Consider the following 14,489-nt stretch of genomic DNA (forward strand, 5'->3'; position numbering starts at 1 on the left):
CGCTGATCTAATTGTTTTGACTGAACGCCGACCAGCCCCCATTAGCATGCCTGTCAGGTTCCTCTCCTCTTTTTTTCATCCTTTCTTTTTTCTCTCTTTTTTTATCGCCCTGCTCCCCCTAATCAGTCCCTAGCTGGCAGTGCTTTGCATGGCGGGCGAGGAGAGAGAGAGAGTGTGTGTGTGTGCGTGTGTGTGTGTGTGTGTGTGTGTGTGTGTGTGTGTGTGTGTGTGTGTGTGTGTGTGTGTGTGTGTGCGTGTGAGTGTGCGTGTGTGTGTGTGTGTGTGTGTGTGTGTGTGTGTGTGTGTGTGTGTGTGTGTGTGTGTGTGTGTGTGTGTGTGTGTGTGTGTGTGTGTGTGTGTGTGTGTGCGTGCGCGTGCGCGTGTGCGTGTGTGTGTGTGTGTGTGTGAAGGGGAGTGAAGCGTGTGTTCAGGGAAGGGAGATGTTTCCTTTCCGCGTCTGCTGCCTAATTGACCTCAACACACCACTTCCCCCTCTCCAGGAGAGAGATAGAGAGGGAGGGAGAGAGAGAGATTGAGAGGGAGGGAGAGAGAGATAGAGAGGCAGGGAGGGAGAGAGAGAGAGAGAGATTGAGAGGGAGGGAGCGAGAGAGATTGAGAGGGAGGGAAAGAGAGAGGGAAGAGAAAAAGAGGGGAGAGAGAGAGGAAAAGAGAGAGAGTGTGGGTGGAAAGAGAGAGAGAGAGGAGAGATGAGAGAAAGAAAGAGAGAGAGAGAGAGAGAGAGAGAAAGCGACAGAGTGGAAGGAGGAAGAGAGAGCTGTGTCAGGTTACTGAACTAATTGTCTCGCTGATGTAATGCCACAGCGTGTGCCGGCATTCCATCTGCTCCAGCTGGGGGGGTGCACCTGACACACACACACGCGCGCCACACACACACACACACACACGCCATCCCACTACACAACCCAACCCCACCCCCAGCACACATCAAGACAGTCAACAAAAATCTGACGCACAAACACTCACACACCACACCACCCTCATACATGCATATGCGTACACATTACACACCCTCACAACACATCCCTCTCACCTCTTCCCCACTTCTCAGTCTCACACTCCTACCAGTGCATTCATGTCAACACACCCCTGGCATTCACTTGTATACATGCAGTACTAAAACGGAACGTTCAAAAGCTTTGACATTGGAGAGCTATTTGACCATTTTTCACAGAGAGGTGGAATGAGGATATGATGGTGTCATGTCCTTGGAAGGGCAGGAGAAAAGACAAATACCATGTCACTCCCTCTAAAGCTGCAAAAAGCTAAATGGACACCTTCACCCCTCCTGGCTATCAGGTTTCAATGGCCCCTCCTAAAAAATATAATACTTTATAATTCTCCCTAAAAGAATGGTGGGCAATTGCTATATTTTGGGGCGGCAGGCAGCCTAGTGGTTAGAGTGTTGGGCCAGTAACCGAAAGTTTGCTAGATTGAATCCCCGAGCTGACAGGGTAAAACTCTGTTTTTCTGCCCCTGAACAAGGCAGTTAACCCACTGTTCCTAGGCCGTCATTGTAAATAAGAATTTGTTCTTAATTGACTTGCCTAATTAAATAAAGTTTCAATAAAAAAAATGTAAAATAAAAATAGTTGTAGCAATTAAAATGACTTGACATCACGTAAAAGAGAAGCATGTTAATTAATTAAAATAAAGTGTTAAAATGTAAATAAATGTGAATGAAACGTGTGTCGCATTACAACATAACGTCTGAAATACAGTATGATGGCTATTCAAGACTCTGCTGCAAGTGAAAAGAAAGTGCAGATTCAGTGGCAGGGCTGAGTACCTTCTAGCCTAGCTCCCTGCCTGGGTAAGACCTGAGACCTTCTAGCCTAGCTCCCTGCCTGGGAAAGACTTGAGACCTTCTAGCCTAGCTCCCTACCTAGGTAAGACCTGAGACCTTCTAGCCTAGCTCCCTCCCTGGGTAAGACTTGAGACCTTCTAGCCTAGCTCCCTGCCTGGGTAAGACCTGAGACCTTCTAGCCTAGCTCCCTACCTGGGTAAGACCTGAGACCTTCTAGCCTAGCTCCCTGCCTGGGTAAGACCTGAGATCTTCTAGCCTAGCTCCCTACCTGGGTAAGACCTGAGACCTTCTAGCCTAGCTCCCTACCTGGGTAATACCTGAGACCTTCTAAACTAGCTCCCTACCTAGGTAAGACCTGAGACCTTCTAGCCTAGCTCCCTGCCTGGGTAAGACCTGAGACCTTCTAGCCTAGGTCCCTACCTGGGTAAGACCTGAGACCTTCTAGCCTAGCTCCCTGCCTGGGTAAGACCTGAGACCTTCTAGCCTAGCTCCCTGCCTGGGTAAGACTTGAGACCTTCTAGCCTAGCTCCCTACCTGGGTAAGACCTGAGACCTTCTAGCCTAGCTCCCTGCCTGGGTAAGACTTGAGACCTTCTAGCCTAGCTCCCTGCCTGGGTAAGACCTGAGACCTTCTAGCCTAGCTCCCTACCTGGGTAAGACCTGAGACCTTCTAGCCTAGCTCCCTGCTTGGGTAAGACCTGAGACCTTCTAGCCTAGCTCCCTGCCTGGGTAAGACTTGAGACCTTCTAGCCTAGCTCCCTACCTGGGTAAGACCTGAGACCTTCTAGCCTAGCTCCCTACCTGGGTAAGACCTGAGACCTTCTAGCCTAGCTCCCTGCCTGGGTAAGACCTGAGTTATTGAAATAAAACAGGTCCACAAAAGAGGACCAGCACGTTGTTAAATTAAAAGCACTTCTATCACAATATAGTCATATCATGGGTCAGTGTTTGAGAGAGCCATAATGTAATGGTCTTTGTGGTCCCATTGGCCACCATTATGCTACTGTATTATGCTGGTGTGGTTGCAGGCGCAGGAGTTCCCATGAAAGAGGACACGCCAGCCTTTTCACCAGGCTTGGCCATTGAAAGCGATCTAACGTACGGAAGGCCTTGGAACACAAGGACCCTGACGGATCACGTATCGCCACAAGGAACAATGACACGTTAGACGCCCCCGGCCACCCCCCTGCAGAATACAATAGGATTGAGAATGTCATTGAAGAAAGGACTGAGTTCAAGTACATTAGGGGAATAGAGGTGGAGCCTCATAGGAAGGACGAAAGGGCCAATGCTAACAGCTGAAGCAGTTATTAAACCACTGGCTTTGGGTTTAGCTGGGGTTTGTATAGGATATCTCACTGAGTTGTGCTTGTCTCCAGTCATCTCTCCTAATGGCCCACAGGTGAGAGCTGGGCCTGAGGACAGTAGCTAGGTTGATAGGGGCTTTTTGTCCCCCGTAGTACGGACACACTATCTGATGCAATAACAAGACACAAAAGGCCCTTGTTGAGGCCAATTCACACACACACACACACACACACACACACACACACACACACACACACACACACACACACACACACACACACACACACACACACACACACACACACACACACACACGCAAGTACGCACGCACGCACACACAACACAACACACACACACACAACACACACATACACACACAAAGACATACACACACATGTCATGCATACCAATTGACCAGTTTGTCTTATGAATACTTAGATACTTAGTAGTGGATGACTGTTCACAGCTTTCAATAACTCACTATAAACTGAGGAGGTGAATTACCGTATGACACTAGCCAGGATGCAATATCATATCAGGGTGGTAACGCTTTGTGACTGACCATAACTTCTGGTTGCTATGGACCTTGAGGCCAGGCTTGATCAACCCGTTTCACAGCAGACAGAATGATAGACGAGAACTCAGTGTTCAGGAACAACTCGCACACTTCCCCATGTAGATGGTGACGCCACCATTATGTCAATATTTGCAATGTACCTGTACACTTATACTCAGGACAGCTTGTTTAGCGTGATGGAGAAACCCTTTAAAGTGGGCGGTGGCGGTGACGATCAGTTTACTGAAAACAATCAGCTGTTTGAGAACTGAGTTGTGACGCTGGTCCTTGGGAACAAGTCAAGAAAACAGAAAGTGGTGATAGGCAACAAGTGCCTGTGTTTCAGGTAAACAGTGGATGTGCTGACAGGACAAGGAGTGTCCTACAACACACTCTGTTCACTACTTTTGACCAGATCCCTATGGGCGCTGGTCAAAGGTAGTCCACTATAGAGTGAATAGGATGTCTCGGTGTTTCAGGTCAACAGTAGGTGTGCTGATAGGTTAAGTGTGTCCTATTCAGCACGTCATTATAATACAAAAGAGTTTAAATGGCTCTTTTGCTTGGTTAGATGGGAGATTGATAGTATTGTTTAATTGTGTAAACTAATGCCCCTAATTGACATTAGCAAGAGTCTGGGTGACCATTGTTCCCTTGTTGAGGAAACCTACAAAACTAGTGGCACAAGAATCTCTACATAGTTAACCTCTTATTTTCTGTAAGGCAGCCAGTGACGACTTGGCTGGTTGGCATTTATTAGGATGACTCATGTACTGGAGGCAGCTCTGCAGGGTAATCACTAGCTGGCACAGCCACAAAGTCATAAAATCGTATTTTAAACCTAGCCCTAACCACACTGCTAAAGTTATGATTAACCCTAACCTTAAAATACCTTTTTTTTTAAATGTCAAGAATTTTTTGAATATATAGTCAATTTTGCAGCCCTGCCTCCAGGACAAGATTCATCCCAATAAACGTCAACCTGCGCCTGAAGGTCTACATTCCAAGAGCGTGACAACACCTGATGTAATGCAGTTGAGGAAGGACAGGTGAGGTGAGTTTTTGCTGATGAGACACACTGACTGTCTGGGAAAATTGAGAGATGCTAAAAGGACACTGCTTACCTGCAAAATGACAAATGAAAAAGAACCCTGACCTTAACCCTGACCTTAACCCATAACCCTGACCTTAACCCTGACCTTAACCCATAACCCTGACCTTAACCCATAACCCTGACCTTAACCCGACCTTAACCCATAACCCAAAACCCTGACCTTAACCCTGACCTTAACCCATAACACAGACCTTAACCCTGACCTTAACCTAATTTGAACCAATTCTGAAATGAAATATTGGTTTGCAGGTCAGGAGTGTATCTGTATAGCCTTTTTTGGGAAAAGCTATGTCAGTCATTATGACGACCAGTAATGATACTTTAGTTCAATTTTGAACCCAGATTGTGTTAAAATAAAATCAATCTTATAATAAATGTAGAAGAATTTGACTTTAGAGAAAGTCAAGTTTGACCATGCCGTGATAGCCACCTAGACATTGTTCAGGCTGTAGTAGCACAGTAGTAACACTGGTGTTGACACGTGTCCATATATCCGGATGTTCACACTTCCCCTTTAAAGTCCCAGAGACCACACACTGGTTTAATAATAAAATGCTTCGGTCAGTGATAGAAGCCCTGTTGTATTTCACTCATAATAGGTTGACTTGTCTGGTTTAATACTGGGCCTGTAGTTACAGTATAGCCCCTCCTCCGTGCTGTAAGGCTAGTGTGGCTCGGTAGGAGCACGGTTTGCATACGTGACCTCATCCCTGCGGGAATAGCTTGGTGCTCCCTCAGTCACATAACAACACAACAGGTGCTCAGCAGAAGCATCCATAGCTACAGTGCCCTTCGTCTGTCTGGCTTTCACCCTCGAGTAACACGTGGTCCTCTGGAATCTATGACACTACGGTTGATTTGCTGAACATCTATAAATGCTTCCCTGTTGAAAGTCAACAGACATGCTGTTGACGTCTTACTGATAGTTTGTTGAGTATCCATCTACAGATGGAATATCCAAGTAAAGTGTCACCTTTTCTTTTACAAAGCACTTAGGAGCAGAACTTACTATCGTTCAAGTCAACAGGAAGGTATGAGATGTTAAAACCTGAGCTATAGCTAACCTAGTTGCCATAGTTATGACCTCAGGGGATCCAATTACCTTTAAGTTTGGCGCTGTACTCTGTTTTGTCCGACTGACTCCTCCGCACCAGGGTCCCAAGGTTGATGTCACCTTTAATGTCGGCAGTGGTGTCATCGTTGGCCACCACGATGGTGTCCGTCTTCCTCCTCTCCAAGTGCATGTAGCGCAGGAAGTTAGGCCTGATTCTCCTCTTGATCACTTTCTCTTTTTCCTTCTCTTTCTCACTGCCGTTGTTGGCCTCCTTGTTGGGATCCATGTCGACCAAGAAGCCCTCTTCTTCTCCCCCCGTGCTCTCTGTCCAGCCAGGGAAAAAGAGAGAGGGAGAGAGGGACGGAGGAAGAGAGAGCCTGAGAAGTGCAACAGGTGTACTGTAGTGCACTACTGCCAACGCCACACAGGTACTGTGGCCCCTCCCTCTCCCAGGCACCTGCCCTGTCGTACCTGTCACAGGAGAGCTCTGTGGCCCCTCCCTCTCCCAGGCTACTGCCTGGCATACCTGTCAGAGGAGAGCTCTGTGGCCCCTCCCTCTCCCAGGCACCTGCCTTGCCGTACCTGTCAGAGGAGAGCTCTGTGGCCCCTCCCTCTCCCAGGCTACTACCCTGCCATACCTGTCACAGGAGAGCTCTGTGGCCCCTCCCAGGCCCCTGCCTGCCATACCTGTCACAGGATAGCTCTGTGGTCATGCCCCCTCCACTGCTGTACTTCATGGCCCTGCACCCTCCACTGCTGTGCAATGCAACGTCCACGGGAACACCTGCATCTCTAGAGAGAGAGATAGAGGGATACGAAGGGAGCAGTGGAGGAGAGAGGGACTATGACCACTACACTAACAAATGTACTATTTTGGTTTTACTAAAGAGAAGGGTCTCAAGGGACAACATGCAAAGCAAAACAATGCATGGAAAACTCTAGGTATTACATTGGTTACAGTATGCGTCAAGACAATGAGCCAGCATTTGTACATTTTATTTGTAATGTAAATGTTGGTTATTGTTGTTTTTTTTCATTTGAAGAACCTGGGGTCTATATCTCAAGGTGTTTACTATTCAGAATACACACAACAAAAATACATCAAATATATAACCAATAGATAACCTTTATTTCTGAGAGCTCAAGGAATCCCACATCCATGTTCATGAGATCATTATTTCCCACCAACTGTAAAATTAGATGCATGAATTCAACAAGTGGGTTGCTGTGGGAAAAAAGTCTGTTCAAATGTCAATTAAGTGACTCATTGCAGCAGATGCTGCACTTTAGGCAGATAAATATTGAAGGATAAAAACAGAATGCACAGAATCCACATGTTCACAAACATACAGCATGTTCTTCATAATAGAGAAATGTTGACGATAATGCTTAAAGTTTGTCCAGGAGGGCTACAAGCTATAACTAGGGCCCAGAGGTTTTCCTGGTGATTTCACTTGGTCAGGGGAAAGAAACCTGGTCCTAATCATACTGTATATTAACAATGATGAAAAGTTGTCAGAAAGAGTTACTTGCATACCTTTATAGGTCAAATCTCTTCTAAACTACAGCAAAGTCAATAGGGGATTAAAACGAGAGCACAAAGCACCAGGTCAAAGTGCACAGTGAGGAGGGAGGAGGGTTTTAAAGTGTGTATACCCATCTGCGTACAGCATTTGACCTGTGTTGACCATTCCTAATCGACTGGGCTAGCCAATACGTTAGCTTATGTAGTTAAGACAAGCTACAGCAAACATTGAAAGCGATCAACAGTCATGAAGCACTGACTGCACTTGAGAGAAAGAGAGAGGGGCATAATAGTGTAGTTTAAACATCATGTACTCTATACAGTATGTTCAGTAAATGAATGGGCCAATCTGAAAACACATTTCATTGAACCTACAAATGATTTGATCACAGTAACACAATAATACACACGGTTCTCACTCTGCTGATAAAACTGCCATACATTAGCTTAAAGTTTCAATGTCACATGCACAAGTACAGTGAAGTGCCATTCTTGCAAACTCAAAACCCAACAACGCAACAATGCATTATCTGTCATACTTCAGCCAGATCTGGTTCAGCAGGTATGTTGGCCATACAACAATAAGCTACTACAATGTTTTCTAGACAGGTAGTGCATTCCATGGTGAGAGGACAATGAATGGAGGCATCATTTCCCTCCCCACTGAAGCACAGGGCAATAAAGGTTCATATTGTGTTTCCAGCTCACTGTGTAGCATGTTGTAGGACACCTGTTAGTCCTCCATTAGACTGTGTTGCTCCCTGTAAAACATCTCGTCGACTCCAATGATACTCAACTCCAACTCCATTTTCTTGACAATTTAGTAACAGCGTAGAGACTGTTTGTACCTCTGAATTACATTTTCCTCTCATACGTGTGTCGTCCCCCCAAAAAAAATATATGCAGCTTTTACAAAAGTGAAACAACAAAGGCACATGCATGATATTTAATCACTTGACTTATTTTTTTTTTATCAAGGTCAACACAGTGACATACAATAAAGTTACAAAATGCACTGTAACATCGACTCAGAGTATTCAAATACACATAGTAAACATTACATATCAGGTTGAATTACCTCATCCTGATTTTTTTTATTCCAGAATAATACTTTCCTCTTGTGTGCCAAGCCTGTTCAGTTGAAGTTCATATGCCCTGGGGGAGCTTGTGGAAGTTAGGTAACCATGGGTGTGGACTGAGGTTCCGGCTTGGCATGAGGCTGCTATGCTGCTCAAAGATAGACTGGCTACAATGACTTCACACATGGGAGAAAGGGAGAAAGTGACAAACAAACTCAAGATAAAACACACAATAGATGCGGTAAAGAGGTCAATGGAACTCGACCAGAACAATGGAAATACCATGGAAACGTGTGGGGGAAAGATCCCACATCTCCTCATTTCCCCCCAGCATAATTAGCCAACATATAGGCTATTGGTTACATGTGTATTTCACACTATATTGAGGTAAAAATCAGAGTATAATACTTGTATGGATGTCAACCCCAATACATGTTCATGTCATCGTCACCAATGAACTGCATTACAGTTAAAAATGACTTTGAGTACCACCGCCAATTTCTCTATGCTAGCTATGCTACCAGCTTATACGAGCAGGAGTTACCATTTAGCAGTCACTTCTTATAAACCTGAAAAGGGACTATATCTAAATGTTCAACATGGTCTCAGAGTATTTTGTATTATTCTGTACGTAAATCCGAGATACTCCATTTAGTATAATATGTTACGTTTCCGTATGATATGTTACGAATTATAAACTGGGTGGTTCGAGCACTGAATGCTGATTCAGATCGTATACCACGAGGTATGACAAAACATTTATTTTTACTGCTCTAATTACATTGGTAACCAGTTTCTAATAGCAATAAGGCACCTCCGAGGTTCGCGACGTGCCTAAGAACAGCCCTTAGCCGTGGTATATTGGCCGTATACCACACCTCCTTGTGCCTTATTGCTTAATTGTAATTTGCACAATATGTTACAAATTTGCAAAACGTACAATATGTTACAAATTTGCAAAACATATGGGCTCCTGAGTGGCACAGTGGTCTAAGGCACTGCATGTCACTGCTAGAGGTGTCACTACAGACCCTGGTTTGATTCCAGGCTGTACAACTACCAGCTGTAATTGCGTGTCCCATAGGGCGGCACACAATTGGCCCAGTGCTATTAGGGTTTGACCGGGGTAGGCGGTCATTGTAAATAAGAATGTGTTCTTAACTGACTTGCCTAGTTAAAGGTTCAATATTATTTTTTTTAAGTATATGTTAGAAATTCTAATTTGTTGTGGCTAATGTTAGCTAGGTGGCTAGCCCTAACAATAGCTAGCTCTAGGGATTAGGAGTTAAGGTTCAGGGTTAGCTAAAAGTGTCAGGGTTATGGGAAGGGTTAACTAACATGCTAAGTCATTGCAAAGTAGCTAAAAAATAGTAAGTAGTTACAAAGTTGCTAATTAGCTAAAATGTTAAAGTTGTCCGTGATAAGATTCGAACATGCAACCTTCGGGTTGCTAGATGTTTGTGGTATACAGCCACATTGTGGGCCTGTTAAAATACATCAATCATGAGTCATTGGACAAATATCCACTTTGTTAGATCACATTTGTTGAATGTGCGCCAATCCGGCGTCCTTCTATCCCCCACGGTCTGCGTTCCAATTACCTCTTTACCGCATCTATGTCTCAAGTGACTCCCTCAAACAGGTTACTGTTAGGAGAATTCTGTTCCCAATGTTCATAAACTGAACTTCAATTAAACTACTCAGTCTGCACCCCAGAGTTTAAAAGATTCTGGTTAAATGACACAGACAGAGGCCCAGCTTACAATAGTCAACCATGTTTATTCACGAGAGCTCTGCTTAAAAATGAGGACACAGTCTTTTTATATGTACACATACACACACACACACACACAAATGAACTCACATCAGTAGAGAACTCCACCCCGCTTTAGGCAGCTGTATTTTTCCACAGTACACATACATTCTTTATCACACTTCTGCCACCTGTCTCCTAATCTTCTGCCCGCCTAGCCATTTTCGGGCAGTTGTTCCCCTCCCTAACTCAGGGAGGCTCCTTTTCCTGTTACTTTCACAAGGTTGTCTTATCAACTATGCCCTGCACATTTTGAAATAGTAACAGTGTTCTAGTCTTAAAAAGTCTACTCACACACAGTATTGGATTATAGTCTTTAACACATTATTATAGCCTTATAATAATAGTAATTGTGTTTGTAGAAATATTTACAAATGAATTACAAATTAAAAGCGGAAATGTCTTGAGTCAATAAGTATTCAACCCCTTTGTTATGGCAAGCCTAAATACGTTCAGGAGTAAAAATGTGCTTAACAAGTCACATAAGTTGCATGGACTGTGTGCAATAATAGTGTGATTTTTGAATGACTACCTCATCTCATTTTACATTTTACATTTTAGTCATTTAGCAGACGCTCTTATCCAGAGCGACTTACAGTAGTGAATACATTTCATACATTTTTTTTCCCCATCTCTGCACTGCACTATGGAAAGTATTCCTTGACTTTTTCCACATTTTGTTAGGTTACAGCTTTAATCTAAAATGGATTAAATCGTTTTTTTTCTCTTATCAATCTGCACACAATACCCCATTATGACAAAGCAAAAACAGGATTTTTGTTTGCTAATTTATTACAAATAAAAAACTGAAATATCACATTTACATAAGTATTCAGACCCAGTACGTTGTTGAAGCACCTTTGGCAGCGATTACAGCCTTGAGTCTTCTTGGGTATGACGCTACAGGCTTGGCACACCTGTATTTGGGGAGTTCCTCCCATTCTTCTCTGCAGATCCTCTCAAGCTCTGTCAGGTTGGATGGGGAGCGTTGCTGCACAGTTATTTTCAGGTTTCTACAGAGATGTTCGATCGGGTTCAAGTCCGGGCTCTGGCTGGGACACTCAAGGACTTTCAGAGACTTGTCCCGAAGCCCCTCCTGCATTGTCTTGGCTGTGTGCTTAGGGTCGTTGTCCTGTTGGACAGTGAACCTTCGCCTCAGTCTGAGGTCCTGAGCACTCTGGAGCAGGTTTTCATCAAGGATCTCTCTGTACTTTGCTCCGTTCATCTTTGCCTCTATCCTGTCTAGTCTCCCAGTACCTGCCCCTGAAAAACATACCCACAGCATGATGCTGCCACCACCATGCTTCACCGTAGGGATGGTGCCAGTTTTCCTCTAGAAATGTTGCTTGGCATTCAGGCCAAAGAATTCAATATTGGTTTCATTTGACCAGAGAATCTTGTTTCTCATGCTCTGAGAGTCTTTAGGTGCCTTTTTGCAAACTCCAAGCGGGCTATCAAGTGCCTTTTACTGAGGAGTGGTTTCCATCTGGCCACTACCATAAAGGCCTGGTTAGTAAAGTGCTGCAGAGATGGTTGTCCTTCTGGAAGCTTCATCCATCTCCACAGAGGAACTCTAGAGCTCTGTCAGGGTGACCATCGGCTTCTTGGTCACCTCCCTGACCAAGGCCCTTCTCCCCTGGTTCCTCAGTTTGACCAAGGCCCTTCTCCCCTGGTTGCTAGCTCTAGGAAGAGTCTGGGTGGTTCCAAACTTTTTCCATTTAAGAATGATGGAGGCCACTGTGTTCTTGGGGACCTTCAATGCTGCAGAAATGTTTTGGTACCCTTCCCCAGACCCTTCCCTCGACACAATCCTGTGTTGGAGCTCTACAGACAATTCCTTTGACCTCATGGCTTGGTTTTTGCTCTGACATGCACCGTCAACTGTGGAACCTTATATAGACAGGTGTGTGCCTTTCCAAATCATGTCCAATCAATTGAATTTATCACAGGTAGACTCCAATCAAGTTGTAGAAACATCTCAAGGATGATCAATTTTCGAGTCTCATAGCAAAGGGTCTGAATACTTACGTAAATAAGGTATTTCTGTTTATTTTTATAAATGATAAAAACCTGTTTTCACTTTGTCATTGTAAGGTATTGGGTGTAGATTGCTGAGGGTTTAAAAAAATATATATATTTTAGAGTAAGGCTGTAACGTAACAAAATGTGGAATAAGTCAAGCGGTCTGAATACTTTCCAAAGGCACCATACAGTTATCTGTAAGGTCCCTCAGTCGAGCAGTGAATTTCAAACACAGATTCATCCAAAAAGACAGAGGAGATTTTCCAATTCCTTGCAGAGAAAGGCACCTATTGGTGGATGTGTAAAAATAGAAAAGCAGACATTGAATATCCCTTTGAGCATAAAGACTTAAAAAAAACAAAAAAAACAATTAGGAACTCAGTCTGGCTTCCAACTTACTCTTGAAATGTTAATAGTAGAATGCACTAGTAGAATCTTCTTGTTACAGTATGTCAGTTATTGAATACCTTAGAGAGATATTTATAACTTGTCATAAATGTCCAGATCAACTAGCCCATGTCAGCTAACATTTTTTAGCTACGGTAGGTTTTTTTATCCCAAAGATTTTGTTGTAATGTTTGAGTCACTGAAATATCACATGAATACACATTAGACATTGTAAAATGTATAGAATTGCAAGAAAATGTGCTTTAATACTGCAAAATGTTCTCTGTACCTCATGACAAAATGTATAGAACAGCAGGGAATAAGCTTTAAAAACTGCAAAAAAAATGTCCATATCTGTGTATGTAAGTGTGTGATTGTGTTTGTGTACATCAATAGTCTATTTATGAACATGGATACACTTTGAGATTTCAAACTTTGAGATTTTAAGGACGGGTGCAGCTTAGCCTACCACCCGCTGGTGTTTATAGCACTGATGTGTGCATCTTTTGTTTGAACAACCTGCGAGGCAATATGACAATAAAAGAAGACTGAGGGGAGGGAGAAATGCTGAAATGGCTGGTGTGGGTGTTTGTTTATTGATAAGGACTTTGGTCTCTGTGGCTTCGCCAGCTTAATTACTAGCTTCCAGAACCATTACACCATTCAGGATGTGCTAGAGATGAGAAACGCAAAAGCTAGGGCGCTACAAAGCCAGATAGGCCCGTTACTATGGTGGCCATAAGGAGGGACCCGTCGCTTGAAGGAGGTTCAGAAACTAGTGGGCAGATTAAACAGCTAAAAGATTGGCTGCTGGGGATTTGAAGGTCTGGAGTTGTCAGTGTCACAGCTGTAAGGAAAACTGGACATTAGCCTACAATATAGCCTAAGAAACTACCATTGTGGAATGAAATGGTATGAAAGTGTTATTTAAGCAATAAGGCACGAGGGGGTGTGGTATATGGCCAATATACCACAGCTAAGGGCTGTTGTTACGCCCAACGCAATGCAGAGTGCCTGGATACAGCCCTTAGCCGTGGTATATTGGCCATATTGCACAACCCCTCGAGGTGCCTTATTGCTATTGTGGCTTTCAGCAAATCAGCATTCAGGGCTCGAACCACCCACGTAATAATGTGTAATTAGTAGCCTAACTATGAAAAAACAAACGTTTCGCAACAGAATCGGCGTAATGAAGACCCCATGTCTGTAATTGTATTTTTTATTGTACTTTTATTTTTTTTCTAGCCCATATATTTTTTATTAATATCAGTCTGTGACCTTTTCCAAGATGGCGGTGAACAGGGCCAACCTGCATAACATTTTCATGCTACACAAGAACAACTTAGTGAGCTCGCCATCTACTCTGACGTCGACCTCAAGAAGCCCCTCCAAGGTCAGAGTTCAGGACCTCTCAAAGGTCATGCAGTGTGTCATAAATAGTCATATTTTTTTTTAGAAGAGATCTTTGTAATCAAAGAAAAATAATGTAATACCACCAATCATCAATTGTTTGTCAATAGCTGCACATATCACTTGAGGATGAGAAAGTGATTGCTTGAATATTTGGGCCCAATTAGTGCCCATGTCTGTAATGTTGAACAGGGGATGTCTTGGCTGCACTGTATTCACTATTACAAACAAAAATGTAATTCAACACATCAACAGACAGAGCCACGTCGACCAACACAGTCAATAACACAAGACAAGTCTACATTCTCCCATTGATGGATGTCAGCCATTTTCTTTTGGTAAGGTCTCCTGCGTCTTCCATGTTCTCCTTCCCTTGAGGAATGACCTTGGCTGAAGA

General features: G+C 43.8%; 1 protein-coding gene across 1 annotated transcript in view; it reads right to left on the reverse strand.

Annotated features, from left to right (window-relative positions):
* The window catches only part of LOC106610330 (Rho guanine nucleotide exchange factor (GEF) 38), an 18,328-nt gene extending 12,064 nt beyond the window's left edge, over positions 1-6,264 (reverse strand). The window contains exon 1 of the mRNA XM_045722888.2: positions 5,905-6,264. Within this exon, the coding sequence (XP_045578844.1) occupies positions 5,905-6,142 (238 nt within the window). The 5' untranslated portion in view covers positions 6,143-6,264. The remainder of the gene's footprint in view (positions 1-5,904) is intronic.
* Between the last annotated feature and the right edge of the window lie 8,225 nt (positions 6,265-14,489).

The sequence above is a fragment of the Salmo salar genome, chromosome 08 (genome assembly GCF_965601325.2).
Source record: "Salmo salar chromosome 08, fSalSal1, whole genome shotgun sequence".
Lineage (NCBI taxonomy): Eukaryota > Metazoa > Chordata > Actinopteri > Salmoniformes > Salmonidae > Salmo > Salmo salar.